Source organism: Calidris pugnax, unplaced genomic scaffold (assembly GCF_001431845.1).
Source record: "Calidris pugnax isolate Ruff unplaced genomic scaffold, ASM143184v1 scaffold103, whole genome shotgun sequence".
Taxonomy (NCBI): Eukaryota; Metazoa; Chordata; class Aves; order Charadriiformes; family Scolopacidae; genus Calidris; species Calidris pugnax.
This window is the reverse complement of record NW_015090990.1, coordinates 15,660,277-15,682,613: the sequence shown is the minus strand read 5'-3', so window position 1 is coordinate 15,682,613 and position 22,337 is coordinate 15,660,277. Positions and strand designations below refer to the sequence as shown.

The 22,337-nt window shown below is 38.0% G+C and overlaps 1 protein-coding gene across 5 annotated transcripts in view; it reads right to left on the bottom strand.

Moving 5' to 3' along the window:
• Window positions 1–22,337, bottom strand: part of ALS2 (ALS2, alsin Rho guanine nucleotide exchange factor) — a 58,981-nt gene that overhangs the window by 3,527 nt on the left and 33,117 nt on the right. For all 5 annotated transcript variants that reach the window (XM_014954376.1, XM_014954377.1, XM_014954375.1 and 2 more), the window contains exons 10-31: window positions 21,433–21,604; window positions 20,883–21,063; window positions 19,088–19,153; window positions 16,355–16,517; window positions 15,550–15,681; window positions 15,183–15,311; window positions 14,730–14,800; window positions 14,303–14,369; window positions 13,811–14,013; window positions 13,603–13,668; window positions 11,713–11,811; window positions 10,982–11,146; window positions 8,513–8,624; window positions 8,149–8,226; window positions 7,901–8,034; window positions 5,647–5,814; window positions 5,247–5,364; window positions 4,529–4,686; window positions 3,670–3,792; window positions 2,415–2,591; window positions 1,974–2,019; window positions 301–362 (exon numbers count right to left, since the gene is read on the bottom strand). In XM_014954376.1, the coding sequence (XP_014809862.1) occupies window positions 301–362; window positions 1,974–2,019; window positions 2,415–2,591; window positions 3,670–3,792; window positions 4,529–4,686; window positions 5,247–5,364; window positions 5,647–5,814; window positions 7,901–8,034; window positions 8,149–8,226; window positions 8,513–8,624; window positions 10,982–11,146; window positions 11,713–11,811; window positions 13,603–13,668; window positions 13,811–14,013; window positions 14,303–14,369; window positions 14,730–14,800; window positions 15,183–15,311; window positions 15,550–15,681; window positions 16,355–16,517; window positions 19,088–19,153; window positions 20,883–21,063; window positions 21,433–21,604 (2,690 nt within the window). The remainder of the gene's footprint in view (window positions 1–300; window positions 363–1,973; window positions 2,020–2,414; window positions 2,592–3,669; window positions 3,793–4,528; window positions 4,687–5,246; window positions 5,365–5,646; window positions 5,815–7,900; window positions 8,035–8,148; window positions 8,227–8,512; window positions 8,625–10,981; window positions 11,147–11,712; window positions 11,812–13,602; window positions 13,669–13,810; window positions 14,014–14,302; window positions 14,370–14,729; window positions 14,801–15,182; window positions 15,312–15,549; window positions 15,682–16,354; window positions 16,518–19,087; window positions 19,154–20,882; window positions 21,064–21,432; window positions 21,605–22,337) is intronic.

Here is a 22,337-nt window from a genome sequence, read left to right as displayed (position 1 = left end):
CAGGTCATTTCCCCATAACTGTTTAGAAATTCACATGTATTAGGCATAAGGATTAGCCATCCTCATGCTTTTGATTCTGAATGGTCTCCTATGGACACACCTTTGTCACATTTATGAGGCTATACTTCATTCCTCATTGGGAGAATTTGCTAACATTTTGAGTAGGAACTCTGAAACTTCTTGGTGACCTCTTACAAAGGAGAACAAAGAAAAGGTGACAGGTAAAGGATCACAACTGAGTAAACTAGATACTACTACAGCAGGAACAGTAAAACACTAAGACAGATTTCAGAGAATTACCTGATTTGCTGTAAACATTCAACTGCAGAGGCAAAGCAGGCATCTTTTGTATTTGATGATACCTGTGTAATCATAAGATTTATCACGCAGGTTTAACAGCTCCACTCCACAGCAACAAAGCAGTGTATCATGCAACACTGACATAAAAGACTTTTTTTTCCAATTTTTCAGTGCAAAGAAAGGGCTATGTGCCCAGACGCTAAAGTCATCCAGGAAATCTGCGTTATGTGTGATTTGTATGAGTTTCATTTAAAATTCAGAAAAGCCTGTACTGAATTCCTTGGTATGTTGTGAGAATCAGTGACAATCTTGGCTATCTTCCAGGTCAAGTAAGGCTGAGAAACATTAAATCTTAATGGTTAACGATCAAGACTGAAATGGTTGAAACCTATAAAAGGTTTCATCATAGTGAATAATCAGAGACTCAGGTTCAGAGCAAACAGAAAAGAACAAATATAAATGTTAGGCTCAGTTGCGTATTAAGAGCTAAGTCGTTCTGAATGGAGCAGGCAGAGAATGGATCAACCCACAGAAGTGAGGAAACTGGAGAGGAGAGAAGCAGATAAACATGATGTCCTGGCTAAAAACATCCTGTTTAATTGAAGGAATGACCCAGAAAATAAGGTAAATGGCTGCAGAGAGCATCATATACTGCATAATTCAAAGACATACACCACATAGTACTCCACAGTGGAGGGGCTCTACCCTATAACCAAAAAAACCCAGTCAGAAGCGTAAAGGATTCACAGAGCTGATAAGAATTTTGCCCAGTATCTGGAAATACAGCAGATCTTAAGTAACTCAAGAAACATGTTCCTGCTGGATTTTGTTAACTTTTAAAGTCTGAGTGGAGGTTTGCATCATGTGAATCATTTCAATCTTCAACTTCATGATTTGGGAAAAAGGGGACTTGTCTTGCTGGGAACTGATGGCCGCAGGGTGGGGTTCAGCAGCAGCTTTGGTTATTACAAACTTGTAACACTCAATCTCTATCAAAGAATATCAGCTTGTCCCTGTGCAGCAACTACTGTGATGAAGCCCACGCTTCCCATTATTACAGACTTTGCACAAGCCACAGTTACAAGCAGGGAAGAGATGATCTGAAGGCAGGAATATCTAAATGACTATAAGAAATTGAAATTTTCAAAAAAAGTATACTGACTTATAAACAGCCATGATTTAAAGTATACTGAAAACATTCAAATTGTTCAAAGGCATGATTATTAAATCACTCTTACCAGAGCACAGAGATTGAGTAACACACTATTACTATTTGAGACCAGCGTTCAGCCACTTTCAGCAAGATAATGATTAAGAATAAAAACTATACAATTCTTCTCCTAATCAGAAAGTCTTTTAAGCAACCAGTTTGAAATTTTCCTTGGTAGACTTTTATTCTCACACTGTCATAACTGGAGACCAAGCAAACGTCTTCCTGAATTAGAGTTCATTACAGAGTAAGACAGTAATTGACAAAGCTGGACTGACAGCTATTGTAAGAAATCACTAATGCAGCTTTTAAATAGCAGACAAAATTTAAAGAAATAAGATAGCACAGCATCTCTTCAGCAAAACGCCTGGCCAAAGATTCTTTAACCGCTTCTTTATGATTTCAGCTTCTTGCAAGAAGCACTGGGCAAAGTATACTGTAAGCAAAGGTCCAACAAACATACCTTTCTATTCTCTCCAAGGATGGATACAGTTCCTGGCCAAAATTTCCTGCAAGAAACCCAACATAGTCTATTGAGAGATCATAGTCTTCACTTCTGTAAGCTGAAAAATGCTTTATTCATGTTCTTCTATGAGATAGAGCAGCTTTTTCTACAGGATCAACTACATTTAGCACAAATAGCTGCAAAATAGCCTAATTTGAAATGCCTTACTCTGTTTTTTTCAGCGATGCCAATCTTTTTTTCCTCTGCCCTCCTCCCCCCTTTTTGGAAGGGGAAGGTTGTGTTTCACTCTCTCAGCCATACAAACTAACTTGAAGATATGTTTAGATGCATTTTAACCAAAGAAAAGCACTTTAGAAAATAGGGGTTTTTTAGATGCTTTATCTAATTACACGTCACAATCTTTTTCTAAGCTCTGTTTTATCATTGAAGCATACTCACGCTTGCACTCCAAGGAAACTTAGAAGAGCCATATCAGTTTGTTTGTTCAGACGTAAAACACATTCCCAGTAAATATCTTCCTCACGCTCATTGTCTAAGGCATACAACATAAATAGAGGAGGGTAGAGTCGTGGCAGCAACACAGGGAGCAGCAAGCCAAAACTGGTTACCACGTAGCTATTTAAACAAAAAATAGGAAGACGTTAATGCATTTTAAAAACTTAACTGTCTATAAAAATTGAGTAAAAAAAGAAGTAATTGGAACAACAATTGGAACTTTCATGGAATTTTCATTTACTATAAGCCTATTCTATGAGGGATAAGAATAATAAAGTAAGTGTAAATCCATCAAATTGTATCTGTGCTAAGAAATATTTAGGAGTAATTTTCCTTTAAAATCCACATAGAGGTGGGTTTGAGGCAGGGGTAGTGGCTGTGGTGCAGGCTTTTTGTAGTCTATGTGTTTTAGACAGAACATTAGCATTTCTTCCTTGTACAATGTAAAAGCTGAATACTGTACTATATTATAGTTCAAGTTTTACTTTTATCTTCCTGCTAATCATTTAGCCCCCATTCTGAGCTACTCTGCTGACAGCTCAACTTCATCTTCAAAGCACAAGCTAGAAAATAGGCTAAAACCCATGAAGTTATCCAACTGAGCTCCACACACTCCAGGCTTCATAAAATCAGCAGTTGCTCAGCATCAAGCTGTAATCCTAATAGGGAAAGCTGAACTCAAGGTGCCTCCTAATACCATCTGCACAGGTCACTGCAGCCTGCATCTGAAGGCTCTCTCCACTGATCCCTCCCTCTTCCTTGTTTTGACCACACTCGATGCTGCTGTGGACAGGACAACAATGGACTTGAGGGTGAGCTCCATGTGACTGGCTATTTGTGGTGCAGTGTACGTGCACTGGACCTGCATTACCCCTGTGCTCATAACCCAAACAGTTTTCTGAAGCCCACGTCCAAGCCAGAACTTGTTTACCCCCAACAGACAAAAGCAAGTTTGAGCTTAAGTAAAGAATCATTACATGGAAACAGGGATGAAATGCTTATTGCAACTATCATGTGGAAGTTTGCTTACCAGAATCTGTCATCAGAACCAAAGGCAAAAAAAAAATATATATATATATATCTGCTTATATCCATCAGTTAAACATATGTTTATCTTTCATACCCCACCTAAGAAAAAAAACCTGTGACCAGAAATACAATGAAGCCTTCCTTAGTTCAGTTTTTTCCCTTTATGTACCCTGGCTCAGGAGATTCTGATCTGGAGTCACATTTCCCACTGCAAAAGGATCGCCTTCCCTTTGTCTCAGTTGCTAGAAACGGAATTGTGCTGCCCTCTTCCGGAAGATCAGGGAACAGGAACCTAAATGGCAATACACATAATAACAACGTATGATTTCATTTTGCACAGTTTTTACAGACCACAGCATTAGAAGGCAAGATTGGAGAGGAAAGAAAAGTCAGCTGATATAATATATGGTGGACTAAGACAGCATAGCTAACAGACGTACAGTACCATCTACCTGGAAGAAAACTTACGAAGGCCAACCCCTCCAATGCCAAAGGTACATTTCCTACCTTGACGTTCCACTTCCCTCCAGGCAAGGCTTCTAACAGTTAATAATTTGAAGTATTTCTGCTTTCAGATTGGCAGGACTCAATTAAGGCTCTAATTGCTCTCAAGAATCTAAGCAAATACTTCATAGGAAAATTGTTCATTCATGTTGGTAAGAACTTCAGTGGAATACACTGCAAGTCCCTCTCATGGCCATTCCTCTATAGGCTTTGTACACCAGCTTTTCACAGCATGGATACCCAGAGACACACCAAATTGGAAATCTACATTGAAGGTGAGCTTCCTACAGCCATATTTTAAAATACAGTGTAAGATGTAATACACTGTGGTGAAGATTTTAATTTTTCTATTTTGACAGAATATTCAAGACTCCTTTAAAAGGTTAAGGAAAAAAAAGCAATCCCCAAACCAGAGTAAAGATACTGGCACACTTGAACTACATAAATACTTGACAGTTTCAGTAGATGAGATATTTTTAATTAATCCAGCAGTAGTTTGAACTTGAAAATTAGAGTCTCATTACCTAACCAACTGGAAGATGCGTTTGAGGTAGGACTTTATTTCTCTTACGGCCTCCTGGAGTAACCGTCGATTAGCTCCTACTCCAACGTAGGTCATTCTGTAGACAGCTACCAGTGTTTCCACCAGCTTGCCCAACGGATGGAGAGGAGTATCACAAGCCTGAAGTGAAAGAGATTAACCGGCCAGTCAATAGGTCAATACCAGACACATACATACATACAGAAAAAAAAAAAAAAGGAATTCAAGAAAGATGGGTCAGAGATCCAAACAAGAAGCTTTGAAAAAAATATTACATATACAACAAAAAGTGAGCTATATTAACAAATTACCATTTGGATTATAAAATTTATGTATTGGCTGAATACAGCTCAGAGAAGTCAAGACAGTACAACTTGTGCTCCTACTTAGACACGTCATCTGTCCAGTACTATTAACATCAGTAAGCATTTCAAGATACTTTGCTGTGATCCAATGTATAAGAAATAAAACAGTAATTAAGCAGAAACTGACTTTAAGGCAGTATCCATTAGGTATATAGTGATTTTAGTCTTAGCTGTGGATTTTAATTCAATAAATTAGGAAGTTATAAGCAAATACGAATGATTACAACATGGACGACAAGAGTGCAAATATGGAAGGAATTAAGGAAAGCTATTATAAAGTGAAGTTGATATCATGCCTTACCAACAAGCTATGTGAGCATTTGAGAGTCACAATACCTTTATCAAATATTTTTTTATATTTTCATATTTTTCCAGGGTGAAGGCACCAATGTGTTGTGGAATGAACTCCAAGCTTTCCAGTGTCTGAGTATGTGAGCGGCTCAGTAGTTCAGGACTGCAGTTATAAAAAAGACAAAGACATTGTACAGATTATTTATTAGACATACAGTAGGAAAAAAACCTTGAAACTAACAAATGAATTAATTCTAGACACCAGTATGTCCCCGAAAGGGCTTGTAGTGCAGAGTACTAAGAGTTCTGACTTTGTTTAGGATTTTTTTGTTGTTGTTTTATCTGAACTTTTACAGTTCGAGCTTCTGTTCCAGAGTAGGGTGAGATTCCAGGTTATTTCTCAGTATTTTCTTAATCTTGCTGAACCCATTCTCCGGGAACCAACCTGTCTCTGTGTTGCCGTCGGTTGGTGGTCAGAGCCACCGCAATGTTGTCCCAAGCCTTCCATCTGTCCCCCTGGCCTGGAGTCTCACAACCAAGCTGGTTCCAGCACTCTTCAAATACTGCTTTCCATTTCTCATCGGGAGGCACTGCCAGGATCCCGAGTTTCCGCCTAATAAAATAACCCATTAGTCAAAAATCAAACAACAGTCATGAAACAACAGATTCAGCTCTGAAAACACTGATGGCTTATATCAACGTATATCTCATACTATTTTACCGAAAGCTGGTATGCTTAATAGCCTCTACTGTGAATCAAGTTTATCACTAAGAACAAACATAGAACCTACTATTTTATCAATGCCTTGACTTTCAAAACCTTTTAAAAAGAACGTAGAAAAAGTTATACTTAAATTCTTTTTCCCTACTAACATACATACAGTAATCCATGTAAAATATTATGATGTTTTAAATACCTAGATATGGTAACAACTATGAACCTTATTACATTAGACAAGTCAGCCTTACTCTTTCTTGTAGTCTTCCAATAAATGACTTGTTTAAACACAAAAAGAACTGGTCTGATTTCCAAGAAAACAGGACATAACTGCACTTCACCACTGGTATTCATTCAGAAGGCTCAGGACACATTCACATAGCAAAGACATAGTGCAAAAATGTCCCAAATATTTCACTCTCCTGGAATGTATAAATAGCATAGCTACATAGATAAATACCAAGAATGGATATATAGCTTCTGCCCCTAAAGTAGTAACTACCTATGATGTTGCATGCCATGCTAGGAATGTGCTGGTAGAGAGTAAAACCAGCTCAGGCATCTTTTCACTGACAGCCAATGCTCAGGGATCCCCTATAGCCAAAAGAAAAACCAAGAACCGTTGTTCTGCCTGCATATGCATGGATATGTCAGACATATAATGAAATGTAGGGCTTTGAAAAGCTTTCATAAAGCAAATAAATGCTGTCAGGGTTTGCCGTCCTATTTTGTTTTAAATCAAGTGTCAGAAATAGTCAGACCTTTCATTAATATTTTCCCACCACATCCGAGATGAGAACTAGCAACATGGATATTTCCCCATGCTTTCAGTTTCACAAAGCACAAAAAGTAGGCTCTAAGCCTTTTCACAAATTATACCAGAAGATTTTCAACTTCAAGGGAGCCTGAAAAGGGTAGATGAAACCCTTATTTCACAAGCAATCTTCACAAATATGTACATACATTTATTCATAGACTCCCTACTGGGGTAAAAAGCAGAGAGCTGCTAAGGTTGCAAGTGTTCAGTTCAGCAGGGAGGCCTGCTTAACTTTGCATCCTGTTGTAGGTGTCAGCACTGTCAAAAGAAATTACCAGTGAATGCTCCAGGAAGCACACTGAGAGGTGTCCTAGGCAAAAACACTGGCGTTGTGTTTCCCATTTTAATCTGAAATTTGAGACAGTACTCTTCAAAGATATTGAATCCTGTACAACAATTACTACTATCGTAAACCAGTATATAGTGCTACCAAATACTGAAATGTCACCACCACTTTAAATTTACTTAAGTTTCTTCTACTCAAAGATATCTCAATCTTACCTCTGGGGAAAAAAACATGTTTAAGTAAGCAAATTGACCCAATGCATCTGCTATAAATAGGGTTATATGTGTACTTTTCAAAATCATCTTTGCTAAGGTATTAAAATGCTCTCCTTTGCAGTTCAACAGATTTTTCTACTATTTTCTTATGCATTGTTTGGAAGAGGTGTGGTAAGTAGCTAATTCTGCCCAAAGGTACTCCCAATGGCATTATTAAATGACACAGTAAATGAATTAACTTTACAGTAACTGCCAGAAGGCAGAAAGGTCTGCGACTGACTTGATCACTCAAATGTAACTCAGTCTCTCTCAGTACCTCAAAAGTCATCAGCAGCTGAGAACTCAGGTTTTAACAGTCAGGTCAGATACAAGTAGAAAAATCCTGAAACTGCTACAAGACAGTAGCAGCACATTGGCTATTCTATAATTTCATGCTGTTACTCGTGTATTCAAGTAGTAATTAAAGCAATAACAGCTAAAGGAAGATTTTTATCTTATTTGTTTCCTAAGCAGGAAGGAAGAGGAATGAAAAAGGAAAAGTATTTTCAAAATCTCACCATTTCTTTGGAAAAAATATTTTAACTGGCCTTTGAAAAAAGAAAATAGTTATGTTCCAAAGTACTACTGAACCATTTGAGAATGTATTTCTTATTGAACACTCACAATGCTTTAGGTTTGTCCTTCTCATTCTCATACAAGCTAGGTTTGAAGTAGGTTCCTGTGATTTTTATTCCAGATCCCCACTCTCCACTGAAGAGACCTTCAATATAATCTCCATTTGGCAAGGTCAGTGTTCCCTTGAGAGAAGATAATAAAAAATTTTAACCGAAATCCATTGGGAAACAAATTACAAGGAAAGAGACTCTTTTTCTAGATGGTAACAGTTTACAAGTGACAACTTTAATACCAACCTTTCCACTCAGAGTCCAGTTATCTGAAAATTCCCCCTCATAGACTGTATCATCCTCAGAAAGCAGAATTCCAGTCCCCTATAAAGAGAATCATAAAGAACACAAAGCAATAATTGTAACAGAAGACCACAGATCTAAAGATATACTGAAAAACCCATTACTAATTATTTGCAAATAATAATTCTTTTAAAAGCAGTTTCTGAAGTAGTCCTGGGTGAAACAGAGCAGGGTTTATAAAGACAGGACAATAGAAGGTTAGAAGAACAGAAGGCTTACACAGCCTAATGTACACTTGATCTACCCCAGAAAGCTACCACACTTGGAGGAAAAGTAACAATAGCACAGACTGTGGTGTTCAACTCACCATCATTTTGTTGGTGCTGAAGGCTCCTTCATAATATAGTCCAAACTGAGTCACCACAACACCATTGCCTTGGCAAAGATCATCTTGCCACATTCCCATATACTTTTCTCCTCTGAAGAAAAATGAAATAGGAAGAAGAATACAGTCCAAGTAGTATGTTTATATCCTTTCTTTGGCTTTACTGTGATACTTGACCATTACAGAAGCCATTAGAAAAGTCATACAGCACTCGCTTAGGGTCTGTCAATCTAGTTTCACTAGCTTAATGGAAATAAAGGATTTTTGATAGAAATAAACCAAAACGAACTTTCTTTCAAAATTCACATTAGAAATTGGCCATGTCCAAGCAAACTGTTCCTGATGATCTGAAACAATGCTAAAGCCTAGTTAAGCCCAATTCCTCTCCAGAAGAACTTAAGCAGTAGTTACAGCACATAAGAAACAAGGAAACTTGTTAGCCAATCTGAAACAGCTTTACTTAAGATATAACTTGCACATGAAAGGGGATCTTGGGCTTTATCAGGCATCTACGTGATGAATTTAACAGTTTAGGGAAGATGCAAGACGCTTATTTTACTTTTTTTTTTTTGCCAAAGCTTTTGATTTCTTTACCTAAGCTCAGATGACTGATGAGGATAATAAATGAAAGAAACCAAGCTGTCTTAACTTGGGGGATAGGAGAGAAACCTACAAGTCATACACAACATTTTGAAAATATTAGAGTGCAAAAATTATAAGGAAAGATCATGTTGTTGAAAGTTTCTGGATAACAGATGAACAAAGGTCATGCCATAAAAACCCCACTATTAGACAATTAAAGATTTCTCACAAGTAAACATCAGCCTCTTTCAGACTTCTATTTAAAATCCTTTTTTTTGTGAGTCTAAGTCCACGAGGTCAGGCTAGAGTGTTTGAAATTATGTGCAAATACCCAAAATTTTGAAACTATTTTCCAATTGTTCTGAATAACATTTTCACCATACAAGTAATAAAAAACCCCTTTAACTCGTCAAGGACTTTTTTGTTTTCTTTTAGAGGGAAACTAGTGATTGATTTACTAGAACTCTGCTTATTACACAGCATTTTCCTTCTAGTACTCAATAGAAATTATGGTCATAGCAAAGAGAGCAAGCCTAGCCATTAATCTAAATTCAGGGTTACCCTCCCCCTGATTGGATGCTCAGCTGATTCGTTGTGCCAGCTACAGGGGTCTCTGCTGGGTGAAGCATCCTTGAAGAGACAGACACAGTGTACTCAGTTACCAGGATGGAAACATAACAGAGCCAAGTCCCACTTGCTCAAATGACTGGTTTGCAAATAATGACACCAAGTTATAAGGAACGTCTGCAGCTACTCTTTATTTGTCTGGGCTGAAGAGTAAGAAGTGAAGAAAATGAATCCTTAGGCCACAAACATGCACACCTCCTTCCCTAAGGCCAGAAAGAAAACCACCAAGTGAGGGCAGCTCACCTGGTAGTTGAGTAACTCTGGAATAAAAAGCAAATGTCACACATCCTCCCTATCCATGAACTACCACTGCATTTATACACACTGGAAGTGAGAGGAGCTGTGAGGAGAGTAGCCACCTCTTTAGTTTGTCCTAGGTAAATACATTAATAAAGTATGCAGAAGCATCTCAACACTAGAGTATAAGAACAACCACCACCATTAAGCAAGACAAGATGCAAAAGTGACATCAGGAAATACCTACAGATGCTACAATAGCTCTGTTTCAGAAAAGTAACTGCATACAAACTCCCATACATCCCCTTCCTCTCCAGACATTTTTTCTAAGTGGGATTTCTGTTCAGTTAAACCAAAACCAGTTTTCTTAGGCTCTTGATGAAAGCTCTCTCTTTCAGGAAAAAAAAGCATTAAATCAGTGACTGAAAAAATGGACTACGGTGATCTGTGCTCAGACAGTATTTTCTTAGTGCATTAATTTAGCACAGTTCTGTTTCTGTGACTATCATTTCACTAGTCTGCCACAAGAGAAAGCATCTTCCCTCTGCTGCGTTTACAAAATAAGTCAATGGAAAACCCGAGCACAAGCTGAAATTTACCTAGTCCTTTATATCTGATCACTGAACAGCACAGTCTCATAGGCCTGAGATGAAAGAATACTCCCCACATGACATTCATAAAACTTTCAGCACTCGCACAACAAGATACCTCAATAAGATCCCATATTCAGTGCTAGTTTTCAGGCAGGAGGTATGATAGGAAAGCAAGGCAGAAAAAACAAAGCAAACCAAAAAGCCCCACATTTACTCCAGAAGCAGCACCGAAAAGCAGTCTCTAGACCCAGTTCTTTAGATCAGCCCAGAAAGCCTAGTATAAAGAAGAAGGAAAAAAAAAAAAAAGAAAGTCATGCACTATTACTGCTACTAACAGATCAAATCCTTTCCTACTCTCTTTGCTATTTTATGTCATACCAGTGTTTAAGGATTTGTGGAACTGAAGCATTACCTTGTGATATCATCAAAAACTCCATAACCACTCTTCTTATCCATTGTCCACTGTCCAATGAACATACTGGGAGAAGAAGAGGTTAGCTTCCCACTGCGTAGCAGACCATGCCCATGACGCATGTTGTCCTGAAAACACCCTTCATACACCTCACCAGTAGCATAGCTATAATGAAAAAGAGAGTAAATAAGATTCCTATAAACGACTTTTCTGTTGTGGTTTTTGGGTGGGTTTTTTTTTGGTTGGTTTTGGGTTTTTTGGTTGGTTGTTTCATTACGTGTGGGTTTGGATTTTTTCTTTCCCCAGAGCAGAACAACCACCCTCTTTATTTCCTTCTAGGAATTACGTTTCAGCCACAACAATCAGGAACTATAGTAAGTTTATCCGAGATAAAAGTGAACCTTTAATACTAAAGTCTTTTGTTGCTTTGTTGTTTTAAAGCCACTCTCTCCCCAACAAGCAAGGCCATTAGGGGTCACATTTATCTCTCAGAAGAAAGAATCCTCGATTATTGAAAGGTGTTAGCAGCATTAGAATACATAGTAAAACCAGAACACTGTACAAATATACATTGTGAGCAATTCACCAAAAACAAAACAGTAAATAAGCAATGCTAATTACAAGTCTAAAGTGTAACAGGCAAGCTACATACAGAGGCTCGGTAAGCAGCATGCCAGAGCATCAGCCCTGCTCTCCCTTCTGCAATGACAGCAACACAAATGCTACGTTACCTGTAGACTCCATGCCCACACATTTTGCCTTCCTTCCAGTACCCCACATAATGGTCATCCTTATTCAATGCTTTGTTTGGCACTCTGTATTCACCGTACCTGTCAATGCACAGGAATGGAACACAAGCAGCTCTAATGCTAATATCTTTTAATAAAAACAGGAGCAGATACATATCACAGACCCATTCTAGAATCAAAATGCTCTATATTTATTTTTAGTGCATCTCTTCAACTACAGCACTTAGATATTTTTTTTCATTATTATTCTTTTAAAGAGAAAGCAGGAATTCCAGCATCACTAGGTCAATTTAGTCCATACTGCTTTTGTCCCGTTTGATTGTGGCATGTTGTTAAGTCTTCCCCTCTCTACCACACTGTAGCATTTTTCTCAGCTTTGTAAAGGCCACAAGTCCTCTCACATCCTAAGACTGCTTCTACCTTTGTTGTCTTCTTTAGGTCTTGATAATTCAAGCACACCTTTATTCCAGGGAAAGACGAGAACAGAGACTGCTACAGAGAACATTTTTTTAAAAGATGCTAGTTTCCAATTATGCTCAAACACGGTTACAGAATTGTTTACAATTTCAGTATGCCTGAAAAGAATGAGACACACAACTATTCTAATCTTCTGAGGAGATAAAAATTCAGTTACGGAGGTTTTTCTGATAGCATATCTACCCCAGCAAGACATTACTATTGTTAAAGTGTTGAGACTACAGCACACATGCTGAAATACAAATATATGCATTTGGTCATTCTAGCAATTACAGCTAAATACCAATCCATTTATTTCTGGTGAGGATTTGTTTGCAGTATTTCCATCTCCAACAACCACAAAAGCATCGTGGTTAGTTACACTTACTATTAGTTGCAAATAACAAAAGGTCTAATCTGGTTTTATAGTTTGACATTATACCAATAGCTAAGGACGATTTTAAAAAGTTGTCTGCAGCCAGACTACATTTCAATTTCCCCTCCAACTCAATACTTTGAAAAATACATCTGCAAACCAACAGGACTCCTCATAGAATTTTATCCTACCCAGTACAGACATATCTGCTCACAAGATTCATATAAAAATGCCTTTGGAAAAAAACTTGACCTCCTAGCCTTAATAGTGCCCTAAGCAGATTCTTAGCAATGAAATCCATAGATTAATTCAAAGTTGTGTAATGAATTACTACGTTACTTTCAAGTGGTCTTATTTGTTTCACCAGATAACTTGATAATACCTAGGACTTCTAATCATCTGATTTTCAAACTCCTCTGTACTAGTTATCTTAATCATCAGGATCACATACTCTCAGTAGTTCTGTTTTCATCACCCAAACCCTGCAGTCTCAAGTCAAGATTTTGTTGTCTCCCTCCTGAATTATTAAGCCTTTGCCCTACCAGAAATACAGCAACAGCAAGGAAAACATTAGAGAAGATGTATGAAAGGCATTACATTTTCTAGGATAAAAGAACAATACCAGAACTTTTGAAAGAACATTGCAATAGAAAACACTAATAGAGCAGAAAGTTGACTGCAGACTTTTCAATTGGCATCCTCTGTTTAAGAGTTTACACCCACCCATTCTTTTGCCTCAACTTTTTTTACCATTTCCTTTCTCCACCCTACAGCTGATTACCCCAATTAGTTTCAGTTTTTATGAAAGAGCATTTTTTTAATCACACAGTTACAGAGTCTGTTGTGAAGACAACCAGCATACCTCTGGATAAATGACCAATTATCTATATATCAACCTATATCTATATCTTGTTAACACACATAACCCTGAGTCAGTAAGATTCACTGCAATACCTCTAATTAAAAGGCTTTTGTTCTTATCTCTTACAACAAAAGGTATTTCTTGCCCTCTGGCTCCACAAGTAGCGAAAGGATCTTACCCATCCTCCAGCCCAGTCCGGAAAGTCCCAGAGTACATTCTTCCATCTGCCCACTTTAGGATCCCTCTGGAAAAAATACAAAGCCATACATGTGTATAAGATAATCAGTTCACTCTGCACTTCCCAAATAACTTCGGTGAGCAAGCCTACTCTTTGAGATAGCAACCACTTCATTTTGTTTTCAACTGTTAAATTAAAATGCTTTTACCTGCCGTGGGGCTTTCCCGAAAGCCATCTCCCATCATAAACAGCATCCTTAAACCGAGGGTCCTTATAGAAGGTGTATTTGGCACTGCGAGAAATAGGAGGTTCCTGCCTTGGCACATTCCCACCAGCTCCGTACAGAATTAAATCAGAAGTCCCTTTAAGTGCCTGATCCACTGCTTGGCTTATTGCCCTCAGCCACTTGGTCTGGAACAGAAGGTGTTTCATCACAAAATTTAGCTAATATCTGTCTTTGCACTGAATCCCACCTTTACATCAATTACATTTATTTCCTTTGTGCTCCTCAGTACAACATTGTAAACTGGAGCACTGCTACAGTCAGGCACAGCGTACCGTTAACCTGCATATCAAGCTGTAGGAAGACTTCATTCTTGGCGAAGGGAGAAGCACAGCCTTCAATATATTTGGTTTCACAGTAGGAGATAAAAATTCATTCATATCACTGAAGCCATGCAAAATTTGTAGATGTGCTTACCTTTTCCTGTGGCGTTGAAGAAACAAGAACAAACTGTTCTTCTGGTGTTGTAATCTTCAATCCATTCCTACATGAGGGGGAAAAAGTATTTTAATCTAGTGAAATTTCAACCTGAAAAAGGCAAGGCTTAGAGCATGAGAATTCTATCTTTCCTCCCCCTACCCAGCTACTGTTAAGTCAGCAGTGAAAAGAAGCACTAGGAGCAACTACTCACTTTCCTCTTGACTACCTTATTCTTTCTGATGCTAACACAACATTTTTATTTTAAGACATAGAAATAGAGTAAGTTTTCCGAAACAAGAACGAGGGATAGCCATGATTGCATCTTAGCCTATTCCACTCCTAGTTTACAATAATTGGTTACAAAATGCTCATCCTCCCTCCCAAGATATCTGACTATTTCAGCATCACAAGCAAGAATACTCACACATTACCAGCTTCTTCTGAAAGAGCTTCTACCCACAGTGTAGACAAGGGAAAAATATGGTGCGTTGAGAACTGTAGGCAAGGAGAAGAAGGGAAACTTCACTGGGTACTGATCCATTACCCCTGCCCCATGCTCTTTCTGAACAGTTCTTTTTTTTCCCCTTTCTTTGAGGACTAGGGAAAACTGAGCATTACAGGCTCCTTATAGGCACCTTACTCTGAGAAACAGCCAAAAGAAACCATGCCAACCACAGGGCAACGACAATTAAACACTAAAAAACAACCAACCAAAAAGTACATAATTTTAAATTTATTTGTAAGCATGAAAAAAATATAATTTTTAAGTGTTCGAGGAACATTGCAGTGAATAGTGCAAAAAACTTATCTTCACTATATAAAAAGTATGTCATGTTTCAAGAGAAAAGGTTTTGTTCCTGGATCCAAGCTGGCTTACCTGAGCATGTACCAGAGCATCATTAAAGAGGATGAACCAGTTTACAGAGAATCTTCCAGCATGCTGCAGGGACAACCCCCGATTGCTGCTTTCACAGATTAAACGACGCTCTGGCTTCCGCAAGGAATCCTACAGGAAGAGTTAAGAACAAAATTACAGCAGCTTACTTCTCACTGTGTGTGACTTAAGGTCAGTGCTATTTGTCTTTCATATTAAAAGCCCAATCTTTCTGAAGTTAAGAGTACTACAGCAACACAAATTAGAAAATGGTAAGTGCAACTGGGACAGTAGCATGAGTAACAGACAAGAGTATAAGGCTAACAGCAAGAGACTCAAGCTGCTAATGGACTGACAACTGTCATTATACCGTCATTTTCCCAGGAAAGGTCTTCCAGAAGCCAAGAGTGTATTCAGCTTCTTTCCTTTTTCTGTTAAGATGGACCGCAAGGCTCTCATAACAAGAACTACAATCCTGTAGCTTCTGGTATTCTGGAGACGCCTATAGGGCACAAGGTAAGACAGACTGAGCGCACTTCTGAACACCCACGCCAACAACATTAACCAAGCTGCAATGCAGTGGCTCATTTTATTAAAACGGCACCAAATGCATGACAGTTGGCCTGGTTAATAACGTAACAGTGAAGGCTAAGTTATTTTCTTGGTCACATGTTCTGTTGGTGTGCTGGGAGTTTTTCAAATCATGAAAAGTTCCATGAATGTTAAGAGGAGAATGATTAATATACAGTTAGATGATCTACCTTCTTGCATCTTAACAGGCTGTAGCAAAAGTAGTGCTAATAATTGCAGGAGTAATACTTTAAATTAACTACTTGTAGAGTATTACAGCCAAGGATAGCTCAGTAATGATGCCAGATAGAACTGAAAAGCAACAGGCAAACATCAAAATAATATATTTGCAATTAAGCACTCGGGCACACAAACAAGTTTTGGCAGGGTAACAAGTTTCTACCTGTCATGTGATCTGCACAGGTGTGGAGTAAGATTGCGCAAATAAATGTGCATGATCTTCCCTGCAGCAAATACAAGTCCAAGGTAGCTTCTCTGAGGACTAAGCTCTTTCTAATTACCCGGCATTTGCTTCACACAGTTACTTTCGAGCCATAAGTTTCATGTGTATATTTATTCAGATATAGATAACAAAGCCAGCTTACCACTTCAAAACATGTGGCAAGCTTTAGCAAAGTTCTAGCATAATTATGAAGTCGTCCAAACGGCATGAAAAACAGAGCATTCAAAACTTCCACTAGCTGGAGGTTTTCCTCATTCTTCTCAGACAGTTTCTGTAACAGCTCTTGGTTTTTACTCAAGAAGTCTCTAAATGATGGGATGATTGGGGAATGGAAGCAGGAGAGAAGAAAAAAAGAGAGCAAGACATCAGTGATGTTTTATATAAATGAGCTCAGAATGCCCATTTTTGGATTATCATAAACCAATACAAACTATAAAGGGAAATACATGCTGCTTGTTAATCTATTCTCAATTTAGCTTAAGGAAGTACAGTAATACGAACAGATAGCTCTCTAACAACTGCAACACAGGACTTTTTTTACTACTACTCTCACATACTCAGTCATTAAACTGGTTGAACAAAGGTGACTAAGTTGCACACTTGGAGAGTGGGGCAAAAATGCCTTTCTCCCCTTTAACACTTGATTAGTAGAAGTGCTAACAGGTGGAATGAGTTCCCCATTACTGTTATAGTAAGTTTCTAACACTGCTGATTCATACAAGAAGGTCTGAAAGAATCTTATTTTCACTCCAGTGCACTTCCCTAAATATATCCAAACAATCTCTTCCCCACCCCTGCTGTTCAAGGTAACTGACTAGTTTTTCCTCTAACTAGAAAAGTTACATCCTACCTCAAACAAAGGCAGGAAATCTGTTCAATCCTCAGTCTGATTTCCAAGAGGGAGAACTAATCTAGTTCAGAGAAGAAGAGGGAAATGTTTCTGAAGGCAATGCATTAGAATACAAACCCAGGATTTCTTCATTAAAAGGAGGACAAACCTACTTTTCCCTCTCCTTCACCGTATCTGTGCTCACACATGTGCTGGCACATATGACCCATCTGCATTAAAATACACCCAGCTGGGAAGCACTGAAACCACAAGCTGCAAGAATCAGGTGAGGTTGAGAAAGCAGGCCCCAGGGACAACGAAACAGATCAGAGAATTGCACAGCAGGGTCCCTAAAAATTCTACGTGATTAGCAAGATGCTATTTCACACATCAAAATAACATACCTTGTCCAAGCCCGCTAATGATACTTAAGAACCCTCTTGTTTAACAAGCCTTAGGAATGAAGTCTTCTTTAGAGAGAAGACCATATTTCTCAATTTTAAAATTTAACCATCTGGATGGCTTGCATTTTTAAAGTGCATTGAGATCCTCACATGGAGGTCTCTCTGTAGAAAAGTGTCAAATAATAACAGATTCATGACACTGATATAGCTTGTCTACTCTTTCAGAGGAAATGCGCAAAAACCTGCCAGCAATGGAGACTTTGATTGAAATTCGCACTTTTTTAAAGTTGGGACTACTTCTAATGCATTCATGTTGCAGAATACCCATAAAAGACAAGCTGACATCGTTAACCACTGACTTAAGACACTATCCCTTTGGGAGGGGGTAGTGGGGAAATTCACCATTATCAGTAAAGGTATTTCTTGACTTCCCTTTGCAAGTAGCAGGACAAAACTTCTAAGACATCTCCCTGAAGTTTCAGACCCTGAAAAAGTGTCATTCACCTAATGAGACCCTGGTTGCCATAGAAGAAGCTGTGACACTTGGCAGTGACAACTGATGTGAAGAATGCAGTACCAGTAATTTCATCATCCACAACTTTTCAGTACTAATTATAAATAAACTTATACTTGAATTAAAATTTCTTTTAAGTCACCCTAAAAATCTTGACCAATGCATAAGATTCTCAGTGTCTCTCTACAGTGGGATTTTGTATTTAGTCACTGGCTCTGGTCCTCAAGCACAGAAGATTCCTTGCATCAGGTACTCTGGTGTTTCAAAGAACTTCCAATAGCATCATTTACACTGCATTCAAAGTACTCCATAAATAGCTGTAATAGAATTACTCCCAGATTACAGAATTTAAGAAAGAAGGAAAGCTGGCAATTCCCCAGACAAGTTAAAAAATACCCTCATTGCAACAGCTTCTTCACAACACTAGAGTGAAAGATGCACAGTGTCATTACTTTATTTCCTAGACAAAAATACTATTGAACTGAGAAAAAAAGCTTTACTTTATGATCTATAAACTTCAAATATACTGTCTCAGGCCTTAAAGTACAATTCCTTCCTCATATTTAAGAGCACCTATGCATGCAATAGAGCAAACCAACCTTGAGAGGCAGAGAAGATACATGTGCAGAAATGTTGTGATTTTTACATAATTTTAAAGCACTCCCATACACTTAAAGAATTCAAATGAAAGTGAATTCACATTATCTACTCCTACTAATTCTTAATTAAAAGTTCACTGTTCTGTATTTTCCTGACAGTAACATTTGCAAGAATGAAATACTAACAACCACTAAATAAATGATGAAATTTAACCTCAAGACTAAGTTTTCAAGAGAAATAATTATCTGAAATCTATTTATGTTTCTTTCAAGGAATTTACAGTAATGTATGCTTTTTTCCTCCTTTCTCCACCTTCAAGACAAAGTAACTGAATTCATTCAGGCAGCATTTTAACCAAAGTTTTAATCACAGTTGAAAGTAACTTTTTCTTCATCTGATGGAAAAAGAATTAGTGTACTCAAGCAAAGACCAAGTTTCTGCATGCTCATTACTACACACACAGTTCTCTAAAGTACAGTTCTTCGCTAGTTGATCAAAAACTCCAGAAAGTGGTAAAGGTTTGCTTACATTGCTGGCTTTGCAAGGAGCATAAATCCTCCCATTACGAGGAAGTTTGTTACTGAAGTACAGTACCTAAATTGAGAAAGAAAGAGAGCTTCAGTTACAAAATAAGGATAAGCCTGGAAATAGCAACTGTTATAATTTCCAACAGTTTACTAATGAGATATCTTTTACTATACAAGTAATCTAACTACTGAGTATGTATTAAACAATGAAACATTCAATATTACTAGAACACAACATGCATTACTATTGCACTTTTCTGCTACCACTAGCACAATGCAGAGGGCTCACTTTGCAAATAAAATGGATTTTTTTTTGTTTCCCCCAAATTTTGGCATATAAAGAATAGGTCATCTGTTTCAACAGTGTAATATTGCCGGCTTCTAATTATACTCAAGATGGGAATTTCTCTTTTCCTATTGAACACTCTACCTTTCACTTCTCCCCTACCAAAAAAAAACAAACAAAAAAAAAAACCATTTAAAAAGACCATCTTTCTTAGAGGGAAGGGGTCTCAGCTTAGCTCAATTAACAGATAACACTTATGTTGCCTAATGGATCCTTGGAAGATACGCAAGGCATTATGCTGAGGAGCATGCATAGGTTCTGATGCCATACACAGAAAAACGTGTAAAGCATTAGAAAGCAAAAGGAGAGAGCAGAAGACAGGAAGTAACAAGAACAGAAATTAGGTATTTCAGTCTTTGACAGGGAGGAAGAAGAAATTAAGAAACCCTTCTAACCAGAGTAATAAGAACCAATTCTGGAAATCCAGATTACAAGAAAAACTGAAGTCAAAGACTAAGTCAGAAAGGGGAAAAAAATACATATTTACAATTATGAACAACCCATTTGATAAACTGAGAAGAAAGCTGCTTCTGTGGTGATATGGAATAAATTTATCACCGACCCAATAAAAATGGTACCTGTTGTGCTTGTGTTAGAATGAAGTGCAACTAGCTGCACGTTCAAAAGGCTACTGCATAACTACTGAAGTTGATGAACTTGAATTTTTGTTCCCTTAGAGATTTTCAGATGTCTGGTAACAAGACTACATTCAGAGAAGAAATTTTTAGACTCCCCCCTCTGTCAAGCCATTATTTTTCACAAAAGCCTGTAGGTATTAAGAATGATGAGCCTTCTGCTACATTTGGATGAAATTATCCAGCAACTACTAAAATTACTGAGGAGAAAGACAGCAGTGTGACTGCATATACTTACTCTCCCAAAAGCATTAAGCTAATAAAAATAATAACCCAGATAATTCAGACTTAATTCTGAGTGGTAAAGCAGCTCTGTTTTTTGGATGAAAGGTAATGCTAGCTATTTAACAGGTATCAGGACAGAAGAAATGTTCCTCTGGGAGACTATTTTTAGTTAATGACTATTGAAAAGTCATTTAACTACAATAAACCCCCAAAGGGGTTTACTTAGTAACCTAGCCACAGTAACTCTGTTACATTATATTACAAGATCCTTACTATTAAGTAACAAACATGTCCCTTTTGAATAGGTATATACACAGCAACCAAAGAGGACTTTGTAAGTAGAGTTTTATATTAAGGAAGCTGAAGCTCTCATCCAGCGTGCTCCACTGGTGAAGACTGAAAAATAGCTCACTACAAAATGAATTAGTTTGCGTAAAACTCTCCATACACGTTAAATTGCAAGAAAGCAATTTGCACAACAGTTTTGTATGTAATTTTCCTTATGATCTACTTTCCCCTAACTTTAGGGCTTGTTGTGGTCAGTAGATAAGCCTGCAGAGACTCAAGATGAGAGGGAATTGGATACTTGCTCAGTGTAACTATCCAAAAAGAGACTGGAATGCTTCAGGATGGCCAAGCTTCTGGCTTCTTTTACTCCATGAAGAAAGCTACTTAAAGAAGCTCCATGTTGACCGATGAGATAGCATAGCTTGCTGAACCTGCTTGCCATTTCCTGCAACAACTGGATTGTATTTGCATTGCCCAAATTATCTGGAACAGACCAGAAAGCAATTTAGCTTACCTTACAGCACCAATTAATAAAAAGAATTACCAGAAGGTGCTGTTTAGATGTTTTTTCAGCAATTTCACTTCATTGCTATATTACCCAGAATTAGGAATTCAACACCTTTAGACTAAATACAAGTTATTTCAGGTGAAAGAGTCAGGAAAAGTGCAAATATTAATAACATAGTGCAGATGTCAAAATGCAGCTATATTTCACCACTTCGTTCGAACAGGGGAAAAGAGTAAGAACTCAGCTTTATCTGAAAACATATAACAACTGTCAGATTTTGTGTAAAGAAATTTGTCATGGAATCTAGGGGAAATATCAAAGTAAATATTAAAGTAAGTTCTTACCTAACCCTAAGAGAGGTCTAAGAACCTGAGATTTGATCTCACTCAGTCTGAAATAAAACCTTCTCTCCGTAGAAGCCAACTCATGCAAACTGGCGATATATCCCATTACGTTTTTGTCTACTAAGACCAAACAGTTGTCACCACCGGCTATCACATTGCTTATGTACCCTATCTGAAAGAGGAAAAAGAGAAAAGAAAAAAAAACAGCAGCTTTAATATTTTTTCTTTTTACACTCTAATTCGAAAATAGGGTGATACATGCATATGCATACGCATGGACCCAGTGTCTAAATCCCCATCCTTCTTCAAACCCCCTCTCCAACTGCTGTTCTGCTCAGTCCAGGGAAGCAGCAACGAGACCCAGAAGAGCTACAACACAGAGCTGCTTTTTACCCTCACCATATCCTTTGTGTTACCTTCAACTCAGTTTGGTCTGAAATCATACAGACAACTTGGAAGAGGACACGCAGTCAGAGTATGCACTCCCTCACCTCATGACAATTTTAAGGCAAGTATGAGATTCAGCTTGAAGAAGAAAATTGCACAGGGTACTTCCTCTCTCCTATAAACATGCAAATGCACATTTTGGTGCCTTTTCTCAGTTTCCCCTTCACACCCATGAGAAAGGGAGTGGAAGGGAAAGAGATGGTGCAGAATTCAGCGGGACCTTGTGTGCACTCGCAACCAAGATGCACATGACCAGAATGAAATAGAGCAGGCAATGCCTTCAATCACTTGAGAAACAACAGGAAAACGAAGAGCAACAGCAGCGAAGAATAAACACATGAATACTGTGGTGAAAACAGAGCACTATATAAGGCTGCACTTCTGCAACATGCACACATGGAAGGAAATGGATTAGACACACTGGAAAAACCGCCTTGTCCCTCAAACAGAAGGAAAGG